This window comes from Sinocyclocheilus rhinocerous, unplaced genomic scaffold, assembly GCF_001515625.1.
Source record: "Sinocyclocheilus rhinocerous isolate Xijiao unplaced genomic scaffold, SAMN03320098_v1.1 scaffold830, whole genome shotgun sequence".
NCBI lineage: Eukaryota > Metazoa > Chordata > Actinopteri > Cypriniformes > Cyprinidae > Sinocyclocheilus > Sinocyclocheilus rhinocerous.
The window spans coordinates 365,993-393,277 of NW_015636881.1; the positions used below are offsets into that span (position 1 = coordinate 365,993).

Genomic DNA, 27,285 nt, shown 5'->3' on the forward strand with positions numbered 1-27,285 from the left:
GTCAGTGAACAACGGCTACGTGTAGTTAATGCTGCTCAATGTGAAAGCCCGCACGTGATGGAGATTTACCGCTGATTACAGAACCAGCTTTTCTGACAAGATGCGCGTTAAATATCGCATGCGATTTATCGTGCAGCCCTAATAGAAAATGTTTTTAGCAAAGCTGGACAATCTGGAGATTTCTTTTTGTGATTCCATTTCCTCCCTACTTAAAAACATTCACAAAAGTATTGCTTTAGGATTTATTGTTTGAACTGTCCTACAGGCAACACACTATTATTAGTGATAGAGAAATAAAATAAAAGCATTGCAGTATTGTGGGGTTTCTAGATATAGGCCAGCAGCACTGCATATTTTAGGTGTCTCATTTCTAACCACTTTAGATCTTAGAGCAGTCTTCTAACAAGTAAATGAGTTAAATTAGGTGTGCTAAATAAGGACGATCCAAAATAAGAAATGTACTGGCAGCCACTGTAATGATTCCAAACAAGTCAACTGAGTCCTCAATTGACTCAATCCTTCAAGTCATGTCAGAAAGATCGTATTTACGAGTTGAACACACTTGAACGTCACCACAAAGTTGTAATTACCAGTAGGGAACTTTGGATTTTAAGCCCTGCGTTTCCGACTTCCGAGTCATGTCAGTGAGCAAACATGTTGGAGGCAATGGATGCAGCATCTGTATTAATGCTGAATTTGTTAAAAATAACTTTTTCCAATAAAACTAACTGGCATATAAAAAATACCATTGTATTGAACAACCATAAGAGAATGTTAAATTTACAGCACCTTCATACATTGAATAAAAATGAAGCAAAAACACACCTGATGCGCATTTATTCATCATTTTGTGGAGTTTAAAAAACAAATCTTGTTGAATTTTATGCAGAAAAGGCATCACCATCTGGCTCTGATCTAAGTTATTAGAACACACCTGCTGTCGTAATTACGACTTCCCAACTCTGAGTACTTGAACACACCAATAGATATTTACCAACCTGCAATGTCAACTCAAACACACCTAGAACTTTTAACAAACCCCAAAACCTTCATCATCAGATGTGTTTGATTAGAGTTGGATCTGAACTCTGCGGTAAGGCAGATAATCTTTGCCATAGAGATTCAAAATAAACATAACACATTGGCAGCGATAGGACTTTGGAAGTCATCCTTATGAGAAGTGTGGGTGGACTGTCTGCAACGTCTTTAAGAGAGTGCAGCACAGCGGAAAGACATCTCAAAGTGGTTGAGAGATGTGTTCCCTGCCACGGGATCTTGCTGCTCTACTTTCCACCCACACAACGTGTCACCACGATACAGATCTGTCCAACACCCCGATGAGAAAAAATAACACATCAAAAGGAGAGATGCACACCAGTGGAACCATCCCAAAGAGAGCGAGAGAGGGTGAAGATAACACCTGCACACCAACGTTTCCCTCTCTAAAGTGAAAGAGCAGATGATTGGAGCCCTGTGTTTGGGAGCCGTCCTGCAAAAAGATTGAGCTGATGTTGTGGAAGTGTGGCACTGGTTGGGCAAGGCTGTGAATGGCCACACAAACAGTCTTGTTTTTCTCTCCCTCTTGACCCTTCAACTAAGTTCCCTCTCCATGTCAGAGACACACACAAGAGTGGCCACAGAGGAGCAGGGTGAATCAGACACACTGTGCCCATGGCAAGAGGAATAGAAAACACTTAGACAGCCAATGCGCTCTGAATGTTGATGAGGCAGCCCTTTATATGGCGGCACTGGGAGGATGGCAGCAGGCAAAGTGTGGGCGACACATACTCCACTGCCTACCCATAGCCTAGATATGCTCTCATTTAGGGATTTGAGGGAGATTTTTCCTTTACATGCTTGACAATCAAGACTGAGGATGTGGAGAGGAGAACACACTGATGGCTCAAATTGGAGAATTGAGAAAGGAAATTAACAGCTTATTACAGTTAGAAGTAGAGAAAAAGGCAAGATTTTTAAAAACTTATTATGAAGCAGGACCAAGAGCAGTTAAATTATTGGCAATGCGAAAGCAACAAATTAATAACTTAATCTCTAAATTATGCGATCCCAAAACAAATCAAATTAAATACGATCCAAAAGATATTGAAAGTATTTTTAAGAATTACTATGAAAAACTATACAAACGGACCTCTGTAATGGAGAGAACAAAAGTACTAGAGTTCCTAAATACATTAGATCTGCCCTCTATTCGTGATTTACAAAATAAAAGCTTAACTGCAGAAATAACTACTGAGGAATTACAACAAGCCATGGGTAAACCAAAGTCAGGCAAAGCACCAGGGAGTGATGGATTCCCTTCAGAGTGGTAGGCAAGGCAAGGCAAGGCAAGTTTATTTGTATAGCACATTTCATACACAATGGTAATTCAAAGTGCTTTACAGGTGAATTCTAAGGGTACAGAATTTTTAATAAAGAACTGATGCCATTGCTAATGGACACCTTCAACTGGGTCATAAAAGAAGGAAAAATTCCTCCGTCATGGAAAGAGGCTATAATTCCCATAATCCCGAAGGGAAATAAAGACAGGGAACACTGTCAAAATTATAGACCTATATCACTCCTTAATACAGATTACAAACTTTATAGCTCTATTTTAGCATCCAGAATACAATTGTCCTTACCAGATTTGATAGATGAGGACCAAACAGGTTTTGTTAAAGGTCGACAAACATATGAAAATATTAGAAAAACTCTCCATATAATAGATAGGGCTCATCGAAATAAACTACCTGTTGCCCTAATCAGTCTTGATGCTGAGAAGGCCTTCGACAGGGTCAACTGGGAGTTTCTATACTTATCACTAGAGAAGTTGGGTTTTAACGACAAATCTATCCAGTGTATAAAGTCAATATATCAAAACCCAACAGCTAGAGTGAGAGTAAATGGGTCTCTATCAGAAAGATTTCGCCTGGAAAGAGGAACTAGGCAGGGTTGCTGTCTTAGTCCTTTTCTCTTCGCCATCTATATAGAACCACTGGCTCAATTAATCAGACAGCATTTGTTGATACCAGGGGTAGAAATCAATGGTATAGAACATAAAATTAGTCTGTTTGCAGATGACGTTATGATTTATTTAGCTGAACCCAAGAAACATTTCACAAACCTTTTGCAAGTGTTAGAGATATTTAATGAATATGCCGGATATAAATTAAATGTAACAAAAACCCAAATTCTTATGTTTAACTGTAAACCAAACAAGGAACTCAAACAAAATTATGACATTATTTTTATGACATACATTATGATAAAAATTATTAATTGGGACGCAAAATGTCTAAAATACCTAGGTGTAAATTTAACTAAAGACTGAAAATTGTTTAGGGCCAATTACGATCTAATTACTAATAATATAAAGAACGATATTGAGAGGTGGTCCACGTACCCTATGAGCTTCAGTGACAGGATATGAGGAGTAAAAATGAATATTTTACCGCATTTGCTGTATCTGTTTCAATTACTCCCAGTGAAAATCCCACCAAAGCAATTTTGTGAATGGGATAATTTAATATTCAGGTACATATGGGGTGGTAAAAGACCCCGAGTGCGCTATTCAACACTCCAATTACCTAAGGAAAAAGGCAGTATGGCTCTTCCAGATCTTAAAAATTATTTCTATGCAGCACAAATAGGTCCCATTTTTTACTGGTGTACTTCTAGTTACATAGCCAAATGGAAAGACATAGAAACAAATATACAAGATCTTCAAGTTCAGTCTTTTATAAACTGAATATAAAAGAGATGTAGATTTTATAGACTGAGATGTATGTATGTATGTATAGGACTATAGCTGTATATGCTGTGTAGCATAAATCTGATTTGTATATGTTTAATATCTCTCCTTACATTTTTTTGTCAATATTACTTTATTTTTTATGTGCATTGTTAATCTTGTAGATTAAACTAAATAAAAAAATAATAAAAAAGAATCATAACTAGACCTGTGCTTTTCTACACCCTTATTTTTCATTTTCAGCTCTTGTATATATTTGAAGTTTAATTATAAATGTATGAGGGAAAACGCTTATTTACTATTTTTACTATGATGTTATTGTTCCTCATACCTGCTGGTTGAACATGGAAGCTTTTTGGGACTTGTAAGCTCAAAAACCATAGTAATCTATTGTATAGCCCTCATATGTCACATTGTAATGGGTGATGTTAAAAATATCCCAGATCTAAAATTGTGCCATCAATAATTAGATTTGAATCCAACGCTTGTGCGGTACTGCACAACATTAACCATTTAAAACTTGAATACCCATTTCCAGTCCTGGGGTCTGATGTATAAACGGTGTGATAAATGCATATGCAATAAATGGATAATGATTTTATGTAATTTGAGAGCTCCATTAATGAGAGCAAGATATTTAATTCAGTATGTCCGAATTTGCATGGAAAATGGCATACACACAATTCAATGCCCATTTTGTGCATACAGCATTTTCTACGAACCTACCAAACTGCCCATATTGAACCGACTCGAGCTGAATAACAACACCTTTTGTAGAACTGCTTATATCTGATCAACTTAACACTGTTAATGATCTAAACTAAACCAACATTAAACTGACTTGAGCTAAATGATGGCACTTTGTGGCACTAATAGGTTGTTAAAAAAAGGTGCGCTTGTTCAAAACAGTTGCGTTCGATCCTTCGCTGGCTGTGCTGATTTAAATCTAGCGGTTCTGTTGTGTTTCGTGTCGCAAGTTCAGTGACACAGGTAGTGAATTGTGTGTACGCCATTTTCCATGCAAATTCGGAAAGTTCCAAGCGAACCGTACCGTTACCAAAAGGTAGTGAATTGTGTGTACGCCATTTTCTATGCAAATTCGGAAAGTTCCAAGCGAACCGTACCGTTACCAAAACATGACGTGTAAACTCTGCTGATCACGGATTGGCCGGAGAGAATCGTCACTACCTGCGCCACTGAACTTGCGACACGAAACACAACAGAACCGCTAGATTTAAATCAGCACAGCCAGCGAAGGATCGAACGCAACTGTTTTGAACGAGCGCACCTTTTTAAAAAAAGTACCAGGTACCAGGTACTGTACAGAGTGGAAAACCCCCCAAAAGTGAACCATACCGAACCGTACCGTGACGTACCATGCAGTGGAAAAGCGGCATAACTGTGTTGTTCTGAAGTACCACTGTAATTTGCTGCCAATTTTCTGTCTTCTATCAGGAACACTTGCTGGAGGCTGACAAATAGGAAACTTTAAACATCTAATTCTGTGAAGAGCATTTTGATTCAGGAATCAACAATTATTTTCTGCTACTCTTAATTGGTTCCTTCATTGCTTTGTTTTTTTTTTAACTAATGAACAATTAAAATGGGGTGCCAACAGTTCTATGGATCTTTGACCCAATTCAGTTGTTTTTTCACATTTGGATCTCTTTTTTATCTACTCAAACACTGTGCCAACAAAGTTACTTGCTTGTATGCATACAAAATATGATTGACTTGTTTTTCATCATTCCACTTGGAAACTCTGTTTCTGTGTTGATACAATGAGCTCTGAGGAACAACAAATCACTGTGGCAAGTTAGTAACCAGAATTTTGTTGGAGTGAACTAGATATCTATGAGCAGAAATACAGTATTTCAAGTTAAGTCTTAAAATTTAATATTTATGGATGGACACAAATTCTGATCTATCGAAATCTAGACAAATTTTTCACATGTTCTTTACAACCAATCATGGCCACTATGTATGTATGGATTTATTTATTTTCCCTTATGTATTTATTTATTAACCCCAGCTTGGCTGCTTTACATGTCAATCAGACTGCCTCTTCCTTTTAACCGCATTGGCTATTGGCCAGACTTTTCACAGGTTCAATCAAAAGTCTGTCTACTGAACATTTGTAACCTCAGCTTACATCACAAGCTCTTACCACAGTATATTTTCTTACCATCCTCAGTTTCTTGCCACACAATGCCCTCCAGGTTGACACTGGTGCCCGGCTCGCAGGGTCCCAGGCACTCTGGCTCAGTGGACAGGGCCACATCAGATGTGTTGACAGCCACCGAGCGCGTTCGCACCATAAGCTGCTCACAAGGTGAGGCGATGTCACTGTTTCCCATAGAGGCGAGGAGGTGAAGCGGCGGAGGGGCCGGGGTGGAGACCGGAGACTCCATCTGAAGAAAAACAGCAAGAGAGAGACAAAAACAAGGAAGATAAGAGCTGGTGGATCTCTGACAGAAAATAAATGACACCTGGAAAATATCTGCACATGCCCTTAAGGTGGAATCTATTTTATGAAGGCTGTTACAGAGAGGACCTGACCTGCACCCTGCTGGATGGTGGAGCTCATTAAGAGCCAGGGATGCTTTGAGCTACTTAAGCCTCACTCCAGGGAAACAGGGCCCACACAGCATGCTCACTGACACCACATCATCTCACCGTGTGAACACGGGCTTGTTTATTCAATTAAGGGCCTTGTAGCTGTGTGGCCAGGCGCTCTAATTGGCCCTACCTGCATTCAGGGGCCACGATGGACACCAGGCAGGTAAACAGACAGAAATAGTCCGGTATTAATAGGGCATGCTGGTTCACATGGCAGCAAAAGTTCACTTGGTGGCCATCATGGTATTTTCCTATGAGGAATCTGTCTCTGTCTCTGAGGTCATGCACTATTATAATTATTTTGATAAGATTGGATAAAATCAAATTATTTTTGCATTTCTTTTTGTTACCACTAATGTCGCTTTTAATGGAAAAGGAAAAGGAATAAGATGATCCAATGATATTCAACCACGACTCATGACCAATGTGAAAAACTGCAGAATTCAATGCGGAAAAAAAAACACCATAAAAAAAAACACCATAAAAAATATGTAGAATGTATTTTGCTATGCCATTTAATTCATCCTAAAATGCTATATTATGTCATATGTGACCCTGGACCACAAAACCAGTCATAAGTAGCACAGGGATATTTGTAGTAATAGCCAACAAAACATTGTATGGGTCAGAATTATCGATTTTTTTTAATGCCAGAAATCTTTAGGATATTAAGTAAAGATCGTGTTCCATGAAGATATTTGTAAATATCTATCAAAACTTAATTTTTGATTAGTAATATGCATTGCTAAGAACTTCATTTGGACAACTTTAAAGTTGATTTTCTCAATATTTTGATTTTTTTTTTGCAAACATTGTATGGGTCAGAATTATCGATTTTTTTTTATGCCAGAAATCTTTAGGATATTAAGTAAAGATCGTGTTCCATGAAGATATTTTGTAAATATCTATCAAAACTTAATTTTTGATTAGTAATATGCATTGCTAAGAACTTCATTTGGACAACTTTAAAGTTGATTTTCTCAATATTTTGATTTTTTTTTTGCACCTTCAGATTCCAGATTTTCAAATAGTTGTATCTCGGCCAAATATTGCCCTATCCTAACAAACCATATATCAATGAAAAGCTTATTTATTCAGCTTTCAGATGTATGTATAAATCTCAATTTAAAAAATTGACCCTTATGACTGGTTTTGTGGTCCAGGGTCACACATATATTTCCTCCTAAATAAAAAACAGGGTGTTGCACTTCTATGCAATAAAAAAATACACAGGCAAGGAAAAAATAAAAGATGACTGCATGCATTTATAACCAGGGTTCATCAACATCAGGGTATGTGTGCCACCACTGGCACGTGGAAGAGTAAACACTGGTGCACAAACGAAAATGGAGAGAGAGGAATATTACCTGATTGTAATTATATTTAGTTGTTTACTTTAGAAACGCTGAAGTCAGGGTCCAAAATTAACAGGAGCTAGGCAGCAAATGAGAGGTTTTGTGAGTTAATCCATCATTACATGTGAATAAAAAAATTACATGATTCAAGTCTAAAGTATACAAACCGCCTACTAAAGAAAAGATCCGCCATCACGTGTTTTCCTCCAGGACTCCATGTGGAATATTCCTCACATGAAGTCATCAAATATGAGGAAGAAATCACAGTGCAAACCAAAAACTGATGCGCACTGCAGTGGGTCACAAAAGTAAATGTTTATTTGGGAAATGTAGTGCCACTCACATTTACAATAGTGTTGCTTTAATGCTGATGGGAATGTATATTTAAAGATTTGGAGTCAGAAGAATTTTTTTTAAAGAAACTAAAAAATGTTTTGCAAGAAAAAAAATCTGTTTTAAATAAATGCTGTTGTTTTGAACTTTCTATTCATCAAAGCAGCATGAAAAAAGTATCACGGTTTCAACAAATATATTAAGCAGTACAATTGTTTTCAACATTTACCATTTTCAAATAAAGCAATAAGCCCCAAGAAGCTGTGGTTTACAGTGAATTTATAACAGCTTCGCGTCGTGCCTAAAACCCCCTTAGCTGTTATAAATTCACTGTAAACCACGGCTTCACGGGGCTTATTGCTTTATTTGAAAATGGTAAATGTTGAAAACAATTGTACTGCTTAATATATTTGTTGAAACCGTGATACTTTTTTCATGCTGCTTTGATGAATAGAAAGTTCAAAACAACAGCATTTATTTAAAACAGATTTTTTTTCTTGCAAAACATGTTTTAGTTTCTTTAAAAAAATGACACTGAAGGCTGGAGTAATGGCTGCTGGAAATGTAGTTGTCTTCACAGAAATAAATAATAATAAAAAAAAAAATACTTAAACATAGAACAGTTATTTTAAAATGTAATATTTCAGAAATTTTAAAAAATCTGACAACCCTAAATTTTCTAAATATAAGGCCTAATGTGTTATACCGAATATAGTATAATTAGAAATCAATGGTGATTGAACTTCCTGTTAAACCGGTTCCCAAACCTGATCTAAATGAAGGACCCTCACTACGAGGAAGAGGATCATGTGAAAAATTGTAAAGCATGTTTGAATTGTGCCTAATGACCTGTTATCACTTGTGATTGAGATGATAACAGGTTCAGAAGCTCCACGACTGTTTTTACCTCCTGCATGAAACATCACACCAGCGAGAGAAGCTCATGTCATCTCAACCGCCTGCTGATTTATGATTATGCGTGACTCGCCAGAGTAGTAGTAGTAGCTGGTGCGCTGACACAACAGACGAGCAAACATCCAGCTGTCAGCTCTCCCAGAAAACACACAGACCAGCTCAAACACACTACAGGCCGTTCAAATATACTTACAGCCCTAATATCCGCCGTACCACATTCATCAAGCGATTACCTCGCAGTATCTGGACGTGCTCTGCTGTACATCAGCGAGCACATTCATGACTTTTAATAGTGACCAATAATGAGGAGCACATCGCACAGACCGCTGATACTGACACATGAGCCTTTAGAATGTAAATGAAAAAAAAAACGTCCAAGCGCCCAGGTTTTGATGCCAAGTGCCACAAACTAGCTGTATTGCCAGCAGATCTTTGGCAGAAAACAACTGTCATGTGTATACAGAGAAGGGTAGGAAAAACTGAGACCCTTAAATGAAGTAAAAAATCTAGTTCTTCATCTTAATCTTTTCCTGAGATGAGAATTCAATGTGATTTATAAATCTTGCCCAAACGTCAGTCATTTTTGTTAAGCACAGATGCTTCTAATACTCTTGCAAAACACCAACATAGCCTAAAAAAAGATAGAAGAAGTGAAAGAGACATGAAGAAAGAAAATACCCTGAAACTCTTAAAATGATGATAAAGAGCCTATTCTTTAGCAGTCGGCACACCCACGGGCTGCCCACAGTCCATTTGCTGAGCGTCTAAAGCATTTATGCTTATAAACCTGGAATGTACTTTCCTGATCTTATAAGCTTTAATCTGATTGGTAGTTAGTGGTACACAGTGTCTTTTTTCGGTACACTTGGAAACAGTTAGACTTCTGAGGAACAATTAATCACTGGATTTGCCAAAGTTGATCAAGTTTTCATGTAGGTAGGCATTAAATCTTTAAATGATACTCTTTTTTTTTTCAACAAGTACAAGTTCACCTGATATCGATTTCAAATAGATATCTATTTCCCATGAAACAAAGCAAACTGTGGTTGGTAGCCTTATGTTTTGGTCAGACAGTGCCTTACTGTTTAAATGGATGTTGACCAAAATAAGCTGCAATGTGAGGAAGACCATGTCAAGATTTCTTTCTGCATATCTGTTACCTAAACTCTGTAATTCTACAGAGATCTGAAATAAAAATATTTATAATGACAGCAATTAAGATTAACAAATAAAACTGAAGAAATCTATGAAAATATTGTACACAATATTGGTCAAGCAGGGATATTGACCAGTAATTTCAAAATTTCCAAAACTATTAGGGTTGGATATTGACAACTACTGAATGATTAAAATGCATACATCATTATTCAATAAATCACAAAGCATTAATTGCTGATATTTAATTCTACATTACATTTTTACATTTTGTGTAAAAAAATGAAAGTGTAAAACATGAAATAAAATAAAATAATGAAAAATTGAATTAAGAAATAAAATTCTTTTTAACTATTTAATTAAAATGAAATAATTTAAATAAAAACAATATTTTTAAAAGTGAATTTAGTAATAACAACATTATGTTTGAAAGCATGAAATGCAAATATGTTTTAAAATCTGCTAAATATATTAAGTGTTATAAAATAATTTGTGATTTAAAGGGGTCATCGGATGCAAAATTCACTTTTACATGTTGTTTGAACATAAATGTGTGTTGGCAGTGTGTGTACACATCCACCCTATAATGATAAAAATCCACCCAGTGGTTTTTTTAAATAGCCATAAATAATTACCATTTTCTCAAATCAAGCCATTCTCAGATGCTTGGCTGTGTGACGTCACACAGGCCAAGGCCCCTCCCACAATTGTTGATTGACCATGGCGTTTTACCATAGACCCGCTCTTAGTGAGCTGTCAACAGTCCGCCATTGTTTCGACGCTGGAGCAGGGGTAAATAAGAATGGCTCCTAAGCGATTGAGGTGTTCTGTTGTTGAATGTAATAATGAACATAGCAGTCATCATTTACTCCCGACATCTGAGCCGCCAAAGACACAGTGGATACTTTTGTTTGTGAAGGGAATGCACCCCCCGATCTACCTAAATGTGTTTATGTTTGCGCGAATCATTTGTGATCCAGCTTCACCTACAAGACTTTCCTAATAATGTGCTAGTTAGCAAGTTCTGTGGCTAAATGCCGCTAAAGTAAACAGCATCATGAGAATGGCTCGTCACCCCATGGAAGAGAGGGGCGGGGTGAGCAGAGATCATTAGCATTTAAAAGAACTTGCAACAAAATGGGTTGCTGTGAAAAGAGCTGTTTTTGGCAAGGTAAAAATGGCGTTGTTTTACACTACCATTGAGAAATTTTAACCAAAGCATGTTATAGACTTTTCATTAGGAACCTAAAGAATCATATCAAATTGTGGAAAATGGGCATCCGATGACCTCTCTAAAGACAAGCATTAGATGACAAGAAAAGGTAATCAAAATGTAAAAATACATAGAAATGAGATGCATAATTAAATATTCAATATTGTTTGAGTTAGATCCTTGTTTTTCTAGGAAGATATTATATTAAATGCAATAAGAAAACAATGAACTAATACAAGTGTATTAGTTCAGTCTGGCCGTCTGTCACTAAGTCTAAAAGCAATTCAACTTACAAAAATGAAGATAAAACTGTAACTGATGAACTATCTTTTTCAAGAGGTTATCAGATCTCATAAAACCCTTACAATGCCATCAACAGTCCACACCGGCTACATTCACAAACCAGAGGCCAAACTACGAGCCAGTTCCACAAGAGTGGAAGTACACTCAGGCCTGAAGAATGCGGAAGCAACCAGAAGCCATGCATACTTAAGAGTTCAAAGCTCAACTCTATTTCACTCACAGAGAAACCAATAAGTTCACTAAGCCAGGAAAAAGGCGAAGCGGTCACAGGAGATGAGACGAAACTTCACAGCAGTTGCCAGATGAAACAGCTTAATCTTCAGCTGTCTGTGGAGATGCACTAAACAAACAGGGTCTAAAAAGAGAATCATCCTCAGGTCTCTCGTCGACATCTTTACAAACAATGAGATAAGATTATATCATCACCCTTCCAAGTAAGAGAAAACAGTGTTTCTGCATTCCTGTTTACAGCTTTTGGCTTAATAACCAGCACTGCTAGAGATTCAAAAGCAGGGAGCCCAAATACATCAAAACCACAACAGCAGAGATTTATTCTTGCCTAATTAAAAAACAATAATCGCCCCTCCCCTGTATCCAGTTCACTGATGCTTAGCCTTCCGTTAGAGCCGCAAATATGGAAGTGATTTTTATAAAAGATGAAGACGTTTTCCGCAGGCAGAGAAAAAGCCTGCAGAAAGCCTGTGGAGCCTGATGACTGGCTTATTCGCCTGTTGCTATAAGGACAGATTCTGCATTCCCAGAAGACATCCTTAGAAAAAAATAATAGGGGGGAATAAAACAATTGCCTTTTATGACTCCAAACACAAAACAGCAAGAATCAATCAGAGAAAGATAGCAGTGCCTGGAGGTGAAACGGTGAGATGGAATCGATGGAGCCTAATAAACAGGCAATCAGCACGCACGCATGATGGGCTCTGTAACGTCCTTGACCCATCAATCTCAACTGGAAAGCTATGCAGCTCGAATAGAATATCTCAAGCTGTTTTCCTACCTGGTTTCATTACTTTGCTCCAAACTTGAGTTTGAAAAAGAATCAATACGAAGAATAAAAGCTACTTGAAGACAAACAATTAGACCTAAATAGGTAAATTACACATGATTAACTGTGGTCTGTTTCTGCATGAAAGGTCAGACTGCTTTCATTTCAACATGAACTATATCCTAGATGAGTGGTTTTCAAATGCTTTGATGCCCACAAAATAAGAAGAACCCCCTTGCAAAAGGACACTAGGGTACACAAATTTGACAGTTCGATACGTACCTCGGTTTTGATGTCACGGTTCGATGTGATAGCATATCTCTCCATTTATACAAACGCAGGGCACATAGAGATCGCATGCAAAATATACCAATAGGATTACCAGCACAAAACCAAAAATAAAATAGAGCAAAAACCCATGAAGCCGTGGTTTAACGTGAATTTAGAACCGCTAACTTGAATAATAAACCCGTGGCAACAGTGTAAAAGTAGCCCCACCTCTCCCGCATTGGCGTCCGCACTTCACACGCATATCTCGCGGGCGCGAATTGGAATCACAAACTTGGCTGCATTCGAGTCTTTTTGAGGCATTTTGAGGACACAACATCGTCAAGTAAGTAACTTTAACGACTGTTACAGTATCCACTGTAGCTAAAACATAGTTTTATCAGTCATTATCCGTGGATCAGGAGGCCCTGGCTGGTGTGACTGAGTGGAGGCGGGGCTAATTTGCATATTCATACGTACAGTAAATGAGGCAATAGGGGAGCTATTAAGCAACATTCAAGCTATTTTAAGAAAATAATTTTCACAAGAAAAAAACATGTAAATATGTAATTTTGATGATCAAAGATGAGTTTTAAGGAATAAAATTTTTGACTACAGGGGGACTTTAAGACATCAAGTAATAGGTAAAGTAAATATTAGGGCTGGGCAAAAAAATCTATTTTTCGATTAATCGTTTTTTTAAATGATGTCGATTTGATATCGATTCTCAAAGCCGCGAATAGATCTTTTCCGGTATTTATTTCAACACACATTTAAAACAGGATCTGATTAAAACTACCGTCATATCACATACACAGCAGCTGCAAGTTCTTCACGGCAACCCGTCAAAATAAAAGTTTAGTTTAACGTAAAAAAACTGTCAGAATATATTACTATTTAGCAGTCTTAAGACTCAATGCTACTACTGCTAATTAATATTAATACATCTTTATTTTTGAAAAGGAATAATCACATCTGTTTTCTTTTCAATTTTAACAGTAAACCTCTGTTGTGCAGCACTTTGCTTGCCCGCGATGTTACAACAGAAAGCCTGTCATTCATTCAGTGCTTATCATGGCCATACGCATGATTCGCAATGCTCAGGTGAAGTGCTATAGTAATACTATAAATCTGCGGAAGCATTTGATATCACGCATAAGGCGCCATGATTTCCGCAATGAATAAATTAATGGCGGATGGCGCGGCGCACTGTTTTGTTTACACATACTAAAGCGCGGATGACGCTTGCGGTGTTTTCAGCTTCTGCCGTCTCACTATATGATGATATGAACACGAATGTCATCTCCAGCTGCTCTGAGAGTCACTTCATTAGCATTTTACCGTTTCATTTGAGAAAACTACCGTCATATCACATACACAGCAGCTGCAAGTTCTTCACGGCAACCCGTCAAAATAAAAGTTTAGTTTAACGTAAAAAAACTGTCAGAATATATTACTATTTAGCAGTCTTAAGACTCAATGCTACTACTGCTAATTAATATTAATACATCTTTATTTTTGAAAAGGAATAATCACATCTGTTTTCTTTTCAATTTTAACAGTAAACCTCTGTTGTGCAGCACTTTGTTTGCCAAAAAATAAAAGGGTTTAATTTTCATTTGATTAGGATAAATTAAAATTAATGTTTTATGCCTTCATCTGATTACCAGAAAAATTAAGAACATTTTATAGGGCCCTCTTATTGTTTAAAAAAGGACCCTATACAAAAAAAAAAAAAGATTAGGTTTAAAATACAGGCATGTGGTTCTTAATTTCTTTTTATTAATTCACCATTTGTAAACTGATGTTTACTGTTCATTTTTTAGAAATATCAATAGCATTTGTATTAAAACTATATTCACTGAATGTAATAAAAAAATTGAGAATCTAATCGAGAGCTTACGAATCGAAATCGAATCGATACCCAGCCCTAGTAAATATAATGAAGTAGCCTATAGTCTAACATTTCGAAAAATGCTCTTCTCTAGACTTAATTTCTCGATCAAATAATGAGCTGTAGACACTGATGACTTGCCCGAGGTAAATGAAATGCTACTTGACATTCTGTTTAGAAGCTGCTTTATTGACATCCTTCCGCGGTTGAAACACTGATTGAGCGATTACATGAGATGTTCATTCATGTTTATTTAGAATTAAAAGTGATAGTAAAGAGGAAGGAATTATCATGTTAACTCGCGCTCCGCGCTGCCCTCAGAACTGACCCCATTTACACAGCACACAGCACAGGCTCTGATACAGCCACCGGAGCTGATCGTGGCCACTCTAGTCAATGCTTGTGTTTATACCAGCAGCGCCGCAACATTTTTTTGAAGCAGCCCAGAAGTGGCTCTCCGACGTGTTATACGGCGATCTGGCATGCCACATCAAAGACTGTCAAAACGCCATTTTTTGTTTTAATTTCCTGGAAAAAATTGACATAAGATGAATTTTCACTCGTGCAGTGGTTAAAACAATTCTGTATTTGTTCGGTACACATGCGTACCAAAACGAAAGACCCATACCGAAAATTTTCGGGGCAAATACATGTACCGTTAAACCTCTAAAGGACACCCTTATTAAAATATTAAATTGGGCTATATAATTTTATGCATGAAAACCCATTAATACTGTGATAAAAATATTAAGTATTATATTATTTAAAAAAAACAATTATATTAATTTATTGTTTCTAAAATTAAACGATTGACTGTCAATTGTCAGTAGACATAAAATAATTACAATCAACCTCATGATTTCTGGCCAGTATTTACAAAGCAGATTGAAGTAGTAATAAAGTTGATGAATCTTTGTAAAAAAAAAAAAAAATTAATATCGCAAGTTCACATAATAACTTCAGTCCTAATAATATATTAAAAAAAGGTTTTAAAATACGCTCCCTATTACCATTTTTTTTCCTACAGAATCTGGTACCAATTGGTAGCAGTAAATGTGCTCTCAAGTGGGTTTTCCGCAGCATGAAGACCAGTGTTTTCCAAAATTGGGTGAGCATCAAAGGTTCCCATCTACACATTACGCTAAACAGCTTTCACACAGACCAAAAACCCAACTCCGATGTCAAACAGACTCTAGTGTGAAACTGCCCTGCACAAAAACATGAAGCAAAAAGTCAGTTAAACCAAACCACGGCTGAATTCAACTGCTCTGCTCTGATAGCAGCTGGACTGGGGCTCTGAGGCAGTAATCTGTCAGCTTTACTTAACTGCTTCTGCGCTTTCCAAGATAACAGATGACCTACGCTGATCAACTGAGCTTAAGCTTATTTCAAGCACTAAAACAGTATGTTGTCCATCAGCATGCCTTCATATGTCCTTTTGGTTCTCTGAATTTGATGGCGAGATAAATGCTTTTAAAGTTGAAGGTCGGTGGTTTAAAAACAGACATGGTTGAACAGTTCTATGGAAGTAAAGGAAAATTCTTTCCTGGACAAGGTCAAATTGTTTTTCATCACTATAATAGATGCAAGCATGAAAAAAGGGGGACTAGATCTACACAAAAGACTAGACAGAGTGCAAAATGGAATTGAACAGTGGTGTTTAAGTCATGTCAAATTCAATGCTCAAGATGTGACACAACAGCTAATGCATAAAAATGCATCTGAATAAAACAAAATTAAAACAAGACAACTACTACCACAAACAGCCACGGTGAGCATTTCCTTGCAGTACACCTTCTTGCATTGAAAATGTGGTTGGATGGTGGACTGGCTTCTGCACAGTAGGTGTTTTGAGCGCCATTGTTTCAACATGGCTCGGTCGTGTCTGCCCATCCTCCATCCTGCCTCATTTGGCCTCCTCCATGCAGCTGGTTAGCTTGGGCTCATGCCCAGTATTGTTTGCGGGCCTGTGGGAGGCTGGAGGGGAAGAGGGAAGGCCCCTGAGCTGAGCGAGTGTGGCGACCTGCATTCCTCATAGCTGCTGCCAGAGAAAATGGATGCCTGAGAGAGGAACGCCAGCAGCAAAAAGGAAAGGCTTTACAGAAGCACTGCAGATGATTCTGCACTCATGCAAAAATTCACCTTTGGAATTTCAAATTGATTCCTGTTATAAAACCCAGATAAATCATTACAGATAATGATTTTTTTGGGGAACATGAAAGGGTTGTTCACACTGCAGTGATTAAATCACCAGAGGTCGACAAGTTGCTTTACTCTTGGTTGCTACTAGCTGTTTCTGCTCGACTGCTGTTGCATGAAGTTCAAAGTCTTACCATTGGTGTGCATTTGTGTAAAGCTGAATTTGTTTCATCTTTGCTTCATTACCAACAGTTGCTGTCATTCATGTTGCTTCAAATAACCAAAAACATTGAAAAGAAAACTGAAAATGAAAAACTGTAAAAAAAAAAAAAAATTCAAAGTTTGTTGGAAATTATTTGAGTCTTTTACAAGAAAACACTACTTTAGTCGTTCTACTTCAGACTTTAATGCTTAATTCAATGTTACTTGCTGTTTCTTTGCAACTAATTGCACAATTTACTAACCATTTCTGAGAGAAAATTGTTTTTAAAACATTTTTTTCAGTGTAGAAGATGGGCAATGACTTTCAGCCAATGTCATTGTCAATGTGAACATCTTTACATTTAAGATCATGTTTCCACCAACAGGAACATGCCCAGATTTTATTGCTGTCAAATCTGTATTGAGAAAGCATAATACCAAAGTGTCCACATACTATGGAACAGGCAAGTGAATCACTATGACACTTTTAGGTCAGTTTTGACATTTTCTAATCCTAAAAAAAAAGTGGAATTTTTTTTCTCAAATTTTGTACAGATTCATACAACCCTTTTGGAGCCCCCTTGCGGGTCCCCAAGTCCCGCTTGAAAATTTCTGATGTTTGACTACCTTCTTCATTAATTCAACTGTATGAAATCTGCATTAATACATAAATAAAAATATTAATACAAAAAGGTCAGTCTGAAGATCAGTTTCTGAAAGCACTGCAGTTCATTCTAAGTGTCTGATGATGTGGAACCTTTCAGGACTGTTAGAATAACAGACAGCACACATGCTTTACGATCTTGTCATCTAGTGACAACGTTTTCTGTGAATAAAAATTCAGCTAGCTTGTTCCAGACACAGGAGATCCAGCTAATTTCACGTTGCTTTGAGTGCTTTGTCAAACCACATCTTTCTTTCTTTTCTCAAATGCAAAAAGGGTGGCTGGAAAACCAAAAAAAAAAAAAAAGATCCAGATGTCAAGCCAAGCACTAATAATATGTAACAGATCAGAGAATGAGAGTGATAAAGAGTAAAACAGACGTGGAGGAGGGGGCAGCAGAGCAAATTCTTTCCCCTCCTCCATAATACCACCTCCTGGTGTGACTAGTCATTCACTAACAACAGTATCTATTACAATAATAATCCACATTCTTGTTAAGGTCACCCTCTCTGGAAAAGGCTGGTTTGAGAGGAAATCAGCTCAGAAACACAGCCTCTTTAACACTCTGCTTCGTCATACACCTTTTCACAACAAATGCAAAAGTGCAACACGACTCGGTGATGGGTGCCAAAATCAACATCAAGCGCTCCAGCAACATGAACTAGAACTTTGGCCCACAACCCTGAAGAAAAACAAGTTTATTTATAAGTCATTTTCCCAAATGCCCATTGTTATGATCCTTTTACGTTCGCTATCCTTTATTAAGTCACGTTAAAGCAGTCTTTTTACAGCATACTTTTAATTTATTTTTGTTGGTCTTTAAATTATTTTTAAACTTTTAATCTTCAGCTATAAAATATCCATAATAGAAATATGAAATACATTGCATTATGTTTACAACTATGATAATCAAAACAAAGTGAAACAGAAACCATTTAATTTACGGTGTAAATCATATGTTTTCAAAAACTATGCCACAGTCATTGCCACGCATAATTTCCACCACATACAATTTCGCCTCCAGTTTTTAGTAAAGTTTGTCTACTTTTCAGTATATATGGCAATTTATCTTTTTTGTGTGTCATTTACAATCAAGCTGTGATTTAATCAAATTATGAATGTGTGGGGAAAATATTTGTGTCTAAAAATACATAAAATGCTAAAAAATAAAGTTTTTTTAATGGCATCTATGGTTCCATGAAGAACTTTAACATCTGTGGAATCTTTCCATTACACCAAAAATTCTTTATAGTGGAAAAGGTTCTTTAGATTTTACTTCACACAATGAAAAACATGGTTCTTTTAAGAACTGTTCCCTTAAAGGTTCTTTGGGGCACCTAAAATGGTTATTCCATGGCACTCCGTAAATCCTCTTCACTTATAAGAGTGAAGATTCTTTATAGTGGAAACGTGTTTTTTAGATTATTCAAATGTTCTTCAAATAAGGAAAAAAAAGTTATTTTAAGAACGGTTTACTCAAAGTTTCTTTGGGGAAGTAAAACTGTTTTTTCTATGGCATCAGTGCAAACCCTTTTATAAAATCAGCCTGAGCAAGCCAAGGTATGTTTAAAGTGTCATTTTCAAAACCATCATTTCGACCATGGAATGCTTTCAAACACAATACACCATTTGAGATGTGAGAATTTACGATTTTCAGAAAAAAACTTTATCTTCTATTCATTTTATGAGCTCAGATCTTAAGAGTTGTGGTGAGATTGAAGTAAAACAAGTCAAAAAATGATTTAAGAACTGGAATTCTGTCACTAAGATACACAGAATAAACATCTTATTACAAATTCCCAGTGTACAATAGTGCACAATGACAGAACCAAAACAATGTTTTATATACCCACTTACAAGACAAGTTGTTTTTCATGCTGCTAGATTTCCCTAGAGAACCACAAGCCAACTATTTATGGAAGTAATGCATTCTGCTGCTTCCTCTAAACAGAGGAAAGACTCTATGTGGGTGGTACTCCGTCTAACAGATACAACATATATACAGACCCATGGGAGGAACAGCTTTTTCAAGATTCTTTGACCTCTGAGCTGAACTTGGGTCTAGTAAACTGAACAAAAGATGTTGACTGGTGACTACAATGGGAAAAAAACATCCAGTCACCCACAAACCTTTATTCTAAGCTGGCTCTCAAGACACTATTATAAATGTCAAAATATATAAAGATATGTATGTCGTATATGTATAAATGTCATGCAAAACAGCTTGAGTTGAGAAGATTAGTTTTTTACTACAACACTTTTGTTGGGATTTTGTACTTTAGGCAGTGGTTCTCACATAATAGTGTAGGAATTTGCTGAAGGGTCACTAGAAATTTGATAAATGATACTAAAGCTGAAACTGCTGGAGCGATGTTGTGAATGACAGCCTCTCCATTAATAACAGTATCAAAATAAACCAGAATTCAGCCCAACAATTAAAAAAATAAAAAGAAAACAAATTTCGCATACAGAATGTTTAAGGTTGTCAATTTAACACAATTTGGTAGTAATAATATAGTGCAGCTAGAGAATAAAACAATAGAGGGTTTGAACAAATTTGGTGAGGGACAATGAAAAATCAGCGAGAAAAGATGAAATGCACTAGAATGTCAGTTTGATACACATGTACATAGATCAACAATTCAAAAAAATTACAAAGACAGAACACATTCTGAGTCCACCTCTGATAGACTGACAAAGCTTAAAGGGATAGCTCACCCAAAAATGAAAATTCTGTCATTAATTACTCACCCTCGTGTCGTTCCAAACCGGTAAGACCTTCGTTCATCTTCGGAACACAAATTAAGATATTTTTGATGAATTCCGAGAGCTCTCTCATAGACAGCAAGGATCCTTACACGATCAAGGCTCAGAAACATAGCAAGGAGATCGTTAAAATAATCCATGTGACATCAGTGGTTCAATTGTAATTTTACGAAGCTACAAGAATACATTTTGTGCGCAAAGAAAACTAAAATAATGACTTTATTCAACGATTTGTCTCCTCTGCGTCACCCTATAGTGCCATTTTGGGGAGTATCACATACGTAAACAGTGTATGCAACGTATGTACACAGATACGCTGTTTACACTTTGATCTGAACGTAAACAACATATCCGTGTACATTAGGGGTGTAAGAAAATATCTATACACGTGAGTATCGCAATATTTTGTTTGGCGATACTGTATCGATTCTCAAAAACGGAATATTGATATTTAAAAAAAAAAAATCATACAAGATTCATGGCAGTTGTTTAGTTTTGAGTTTATATCCCGACTGCTAGATAGCAGTCTTCATCTCTGAACTTAAACAGTGACAGGAAATACAACCATTAGGGCACGCCACTAATGTTAGCGTTAATATAGTTCGCTGCTAGTAATGGAGGATGAAAGAATTGTTCCAGTTCCTGTTTCGGTGTACAAAGCTAAAGTGTGGCGTCATTTGGGCTTTTAATGTCCACTGCGGGGCCGTGGTGCGGGCGCCGTCTCGGTTCCGCCGCTTGCCGCTTGCAGCGGGCGGTAGGGTCGCCGCGTGGCTGCAGCTTTCTCTCGTGGTGGGGGCGTTTTGTGCAGTTGGGGTGGTGCTCACATCACGGTCTCCACGATTCCACGCGGAACATAAATACAAACTGAAAAACCTGTGAAATCCAAGTGGAAAGATTCTGAGAATGTTTAACATCTGTATTTATTTGGTCTTACAGGTTTGGAACGACATGAGGGTCAGTAATTAATGACAGAATTTACATTTTTGGGTGAACTATCCCTTTAAGTTAAATTATACATAAAATATGATTACTAAAAGTTTTATCAAGCCTTACTGAAATTTAATTTTTTTAGGCTTTTAATTAATATTTAATTCTAATTTAAGCTTAGTTTCTGAAATGACTCCGAAGTGTTTGGATCTCAATATCTACTGCACTAGATATACTGTACACTAAACTCTCCTTTTTTAGTTTTAAACTGTAGAATGCAGAGTTATCACATGACCTACAATTTGCTGTGCTCCCATAGTGATGAAAACAGAGCAAAGTTTCACTACAGGAGGCAACTCCCACAGGGATCACATCTCGTGATATGATCTGTGAAAAACCCCAGCCATCCACTGATGGTGAAACTGAAGATTTCATTGAATGAAAGTTTACCACACATTTTTTTGCATTTGCTACTGAAGTTTAGAGACAGACGCATTGCATTCTGAGTTACAGTGGCTAAGAAATATTGCCAAGCCAAAGAACAAGCAAAAGTCAAGCAAAATTTTTGGTCTCCTAGGCATTAGTCTACGTTATTATCTAGAGACATAATCTTTAACACTGGACTATACCACTATGGTTACTGTTATAGTGCACACCCAATGAGGTTGTTTTTACTCTCCTTTAGCAGCCGTCATTCAAACAAGGGCATGTAATCTATAGATTGTACAGCTGTTTCTGATAAAGTGACTAAGATCAACAGCTATATAGAACACTTCACAATTTTTTTTTTTTCAGTTTAAGTATCAATGCCAAAGCACTTCTACAAAGCCTGACAAATGGGTAAATTCGACAATGAAAATGAAAATAAAAAATTACTCCAATGTCATGTAGATTTTTTTTCAAGATTATGTGAACTCCACAATTTGCATCCAATTCACACAGTGACTGAGATTCACCACACCAAGTAGGCAGTTCCTACTAAGGACAGTGAATCTGGTGTGTGGGGATTTTCAAGGATCTTTACCATCCTATAAAAAGCATAAAAGTTTAAAATTTTCTCTGAAATGAATTTTGAACTTTCAATAGCTGCATTTGCATGCAATTAAATAATCTGTTTGTAATTAGACTGATGGCTCAATCAGACTGAAAACTGTAGCCATGTAAATGCCTGAATCCTGCTACCTTCCCAATCAGATTCAGAAATACCTTAGTGTTGTGGTACATGTTTACATATGCCTTATGAATATGCATATTTATTTATATATTATGTCTTCAAAACTCAATTTTTGCTAAAAAGAGTTTTTTCTGACAAAAAAAAGCCAATTGTTTTCATGTTAGCTTCTCGTGTTAACATCTCTTCATGTTCAGAATAGATGTAATGCACATGCAACCAAATGTGTGAATCTGACTGCAAAGTACTGGGTACATTGAAAGCTTTTAGAATCTGAAATAAGTACAAACTGGCTTTTCATAAATGTTCTTAAAATGGATTTTCAAAAAAGATTGCTCAAATACAATTCAAATACATTCATTCAAAACGTTTAAAAAGTAAAATAAAACTAAATTTTATATCAAAATTGCCAAAAAATACATACATTTTTGTTCAATAATTTCTAAAAACCTGTGTACTACAGCCTAGCATCTTGTGATGAGGATGAGCATAAGGATAAGTCATTAACGATAATTAGAAATTCAGCGTTTAGTCTCAAAACAAGCCATTCATGTCATCTCCTCTAATCAATAAAAGCAGTTATTGGCATGAGAATGGTTCAGCTATAATAAAGCACCACAAACATGTTTAAGATCAATATTCTTATCAGCATCATCTGTACTATCATTGCTCTTTTGGATCAAACCCTTTTAAGGGAACCTATCCACATGCGAAATTCAATACAAACAAGCTAATACATTTAAAGGGACAGTTCACCCAAAAAGAAAAACGATTTCATTATTTACATGTGTTTTCTTTTCTTTCATGGAACATATGTAAGAAAATGGGCATTCTGCTAAAAAACTGTTTTGTTTTCCACCCAGAGAGAAAAAAAGGGTTAAATAAGGTAACTTAAACATCAATCATGATATCACACATAAAATCTGAGAAGGTTGCAGTAGGGGGATGCAATTAACACTGAAAACGCTGTGCAGACTTACACCTTTAAAGACCAAGGGGAAGGGCAAGTGATTCATTAATAACTACTGCAGTAATCAGTGTAACCTTCTCTACAGAAACTCACAATATCAGGAAAAACACACTGATACTAAGGCATATTAAAACATCATCAATCATGCCTAACCAGTCGAACATGATTTACACATAAAATATTTTTATCAGTGCGTATGCATCATTACAGCTGGTTACAGATTGACACCACACATAAAATGGCACAAAACTGGTTCTGGCCAGACGCTGTAAACACAATGGCCATGTCCTCTAATTTCACCTCATTTGATTGGATATTTATTGACGCTTATGATGAAGCCAAGCTTACAGTTTTGGAGTAAAGCCCACAACTGTTAGCAGTTCAGCCACGGTCTGAATGCTCTGCTGAGCTTTTATAGTCGTGAGGGAAAAACAAACACAGACATTAACACACAACAAACTGTGTTAGTCTCAAGTTAGAACCTTTATTAGCCCATCATAATACTGTAAAGCTGTATGCTTTTTTTCTTCTGCAAGATTCAGAATTTAGCCAGATTTAGTGCCAAAACAAAACGTTTGGTTGTCAAAAAAAAACAAAAAACAATCTCAGTAGCCACACGAGGGAAATTTCACGATACTCAATGTAGAAATTTCACTTCTTACAAATACTTAGGGATGCACCGAAATGAAAATTCTTGGCTGAAGCCAAAGCCGAACAAAATGAAACACTGGGCCAAAGGCCGAATACCGAACAAGTTTTTTTTGTGTTTTTTCCCCATGAACTTTGCCAATTTTTTCCACCATTGCATAAATTAAATACCCAAATTTTGCTTTTTACTGTTTTGTCTTGCTTTTCAAAGAAGAAACATTATACATGTAACTTAACATTCTAGCAGACATTATACCAACAAAGCATGATTTAACTTAAAATTAATAAGTTAGTAAAATAATTTTTTTGGGGTGATTTTTGAGCCCCCCTTCTTGAATCAGGCATGTATTTTTTACTATACAAATAAATGCAGCCTTGCTGAGCAAAAGAGAATTTTTTTAAACCATTAGAAAACATTTCAGATCCCACAGATACAAATCTATTACAGATTTGAACACTATGTGTGGATGTTATAATAAATGTGTTAATATAGCTGTTGTAATTATTATTGTCTTACTTTTTTATTTTATTTTACAGAACAACAGTAAAATTACAATACTAACATTTATGAATGTTGATGGAGCTTTTATTTTGGCAGAAACCCCCAGGAAGACCTCAGTGCTTCTTTTTGTTGACAACAGCAGATTTATAAATGATTCTCATTAAGAATTTGGGAAGATGTTTGTCGCATATATCACATTGTCACATGCCTTTAAAAATTCATATAAATGTTGCAACTGCAAAAGTTGCAAATGCAACTGACAAGTAACACTGTTTCAGTGCAGAATTTTCTCGTGCTTTGGACTTTGACCCCTGGCGCTGCGAGCCCGTGCAGCGCTGTTTGAATACATGCAATTCGTGTGTGTATTATAAAACATAACGTTCTGCAGTTTACTTACTTATTAAGGCCATTTTGCGATTTCAGTCTTCATACATTAACCAGCAACAACCACCCCTTCCCTCTTCTCATCGAAGACATGTGATGCAGTACTAAACAGTCTCTCGCTGTCAGTGCTTGTAATGATTTTTGATGACATTTTAAAATACTTTCACACTGCTGACATGTTTGCTGATTAGTGCGCGCCTCTATTTGATCACTTCAAGTCATTGTTCGGTACAATTTATTTGGTATTTTTGCTTATTCGACCGAACACCAAAAGAGCTTTTTTTTTTTTTTGCTATTTTCGGCCGAATAATTTTGGTTGCCGAACATTTGGTGTATCCCTTCAAACATTGATATAAAATTACCAAATTAAATTATCCACAACAAACGCAACCTTCAAGTATTTCTTGGTAGAGCAAATGTTGCATTGTTTTTCCAAGTCATTATTCAAGTAAACAAAAATTAAGACAAGTGATTGCTTTTTTAGTACCAGCCCTTTAAAATTCACTACTTTGAATATAACGCAGAAGTTGTATGGATTACACTTATCATACATTATTGTTAATTTGAAACCCTGTATGGAAATGAGCAGCCAGAACATTATGTTAAATAACTCAGTTAATGTTCCATAGACAATAGACAGTAAAATGAGTTTGGAGAGACATTAACTAAATTTGTTTTCAATTATTTTGTCTATATTTAAAGTAGGCATATAACAGTATCAAATTTTCATGTTGCGATTAATTGCTAATGCTTTTATCGTGGTTAGGCATGGGCCGGTATGAGATTTTGACGGTATGATAACCTTAAGCAAAAATATCACGGTTTCACGGTATCACGGTATTGTCATTACAGCTCTAAAATGTGTTATTTTTAAATGACTGGGTAAAAAATAAAAAACTTTTTTCCGCTGAACACATATTTTGTTTTTGAGCAACATGCAGAATATTAGGAACAGTAGAATTTGTTTATTTTTTCTTTGATTTGTTTCCTAAAAAGAAGAAAAATAAAGACGGACATCTTTATTTAACCTAAATCTGTAATTACAGTTATTTAATTTTAGTTATATAATTCATATATATATATCATTTATATCATTTAGTTATATAATTTCATATACATAATTAAATTTAATAATAACCCAATTTGAAGCAAAAACAGAATGTTCTGACTAGCTTTGCGAAATTATACTACATGCCTGAACGAAGCAATCAGCATATGCCCTGAATGAGATGCAGATTCACTCTCTGACAGCAGGAGGCGCTCATGGAAAACCAGATATGGCGTTTCCTTGGTTACCGCTGTCAACAAAGCAGCACTGTGCTGAAACACTGCTTTAATATGAACTATACAGAGACCAGATTAACGAGTTGCTTGCAATAAGACAAAAAAAGGCCGGTTGCCGATCGCGTAAGTTCCAGGGGAAGCTCCTTAAGTTCGGCCTTCATACACACACGTGACTGACCACTCGCTCGCACCAACAGGAGGAGGAGGGTCGTGTAACTCTCTACACTGCACTCAACCTGAGGGATTCCTACACTTTCAGTCTTTGAGGAGACATGAAAAACAGCGCATACCGCAGGAACGGTATAACGCCTTTAAAAATATCGCGATATCCGATAATATCGTCTACCTACGCCCCCGCCGAGACAACATTGCCGATATGCACCATAAACACACACCATGTTCAGTTTGGTCTTAATTATTGCCACAAAGTTTGGTTTTACTTTTCTTAGTTTGTGCTTAAACTAACAGAAAACATTAGCTTTGCTGTTATTTTGGTGTTGCTAATAATTTCCACTCTGTTCTTATCAAATTTGTGTTTGAAATTAATCTTGTTTTGTGAGGAGAACTGTTCAGGAAAAATAATAGAACCCAATTTTAAGTTCATCATGGTGAAGTTGGACATTCTGGCGGTGATTATAAGAATGATAAATGCATGTTAACGTCATATAATAATGTCTTGAATAAAATATGCCTATTTTCCGATGTTTCTCTTTCTTTATGGCATTAACGCCTGTGTAGACACATTTCATGATGGTAAGTTTAATTTCCTTAATTATAACAATTGCAGCGTTGATCTTGTAGTCAAGCTATAACGTATTTGATAT

At 36.4% G+C, this 27,285-nt stretch overlaps 1 protein-coding gene across 2 annotated transcripts in view; it reads right to left on the reverse strand.

Annotated features, from left to right (window-relative positions):
- The window catches only part of LOC107748266 (zinc finger protein 609-like), a 64,974-nt gene that overhangs the window by 12,264 nt on the left and 25,425 nt on the right, over positions 1–27,285 (reverse strand). For both annotated transcript variants that reach the window (XM_016562999.1, XM_016563000.1), the window contains exon 3: positions 5,937–6,162. In XM_016562999.1, coding sequence (XP_016418485.1) covers positions 5,937–6,162 — 226 coding nt within the window. The remainder of the gene's footprint in view (positions 1–5,936; positions 6,163–27,285) is intronic.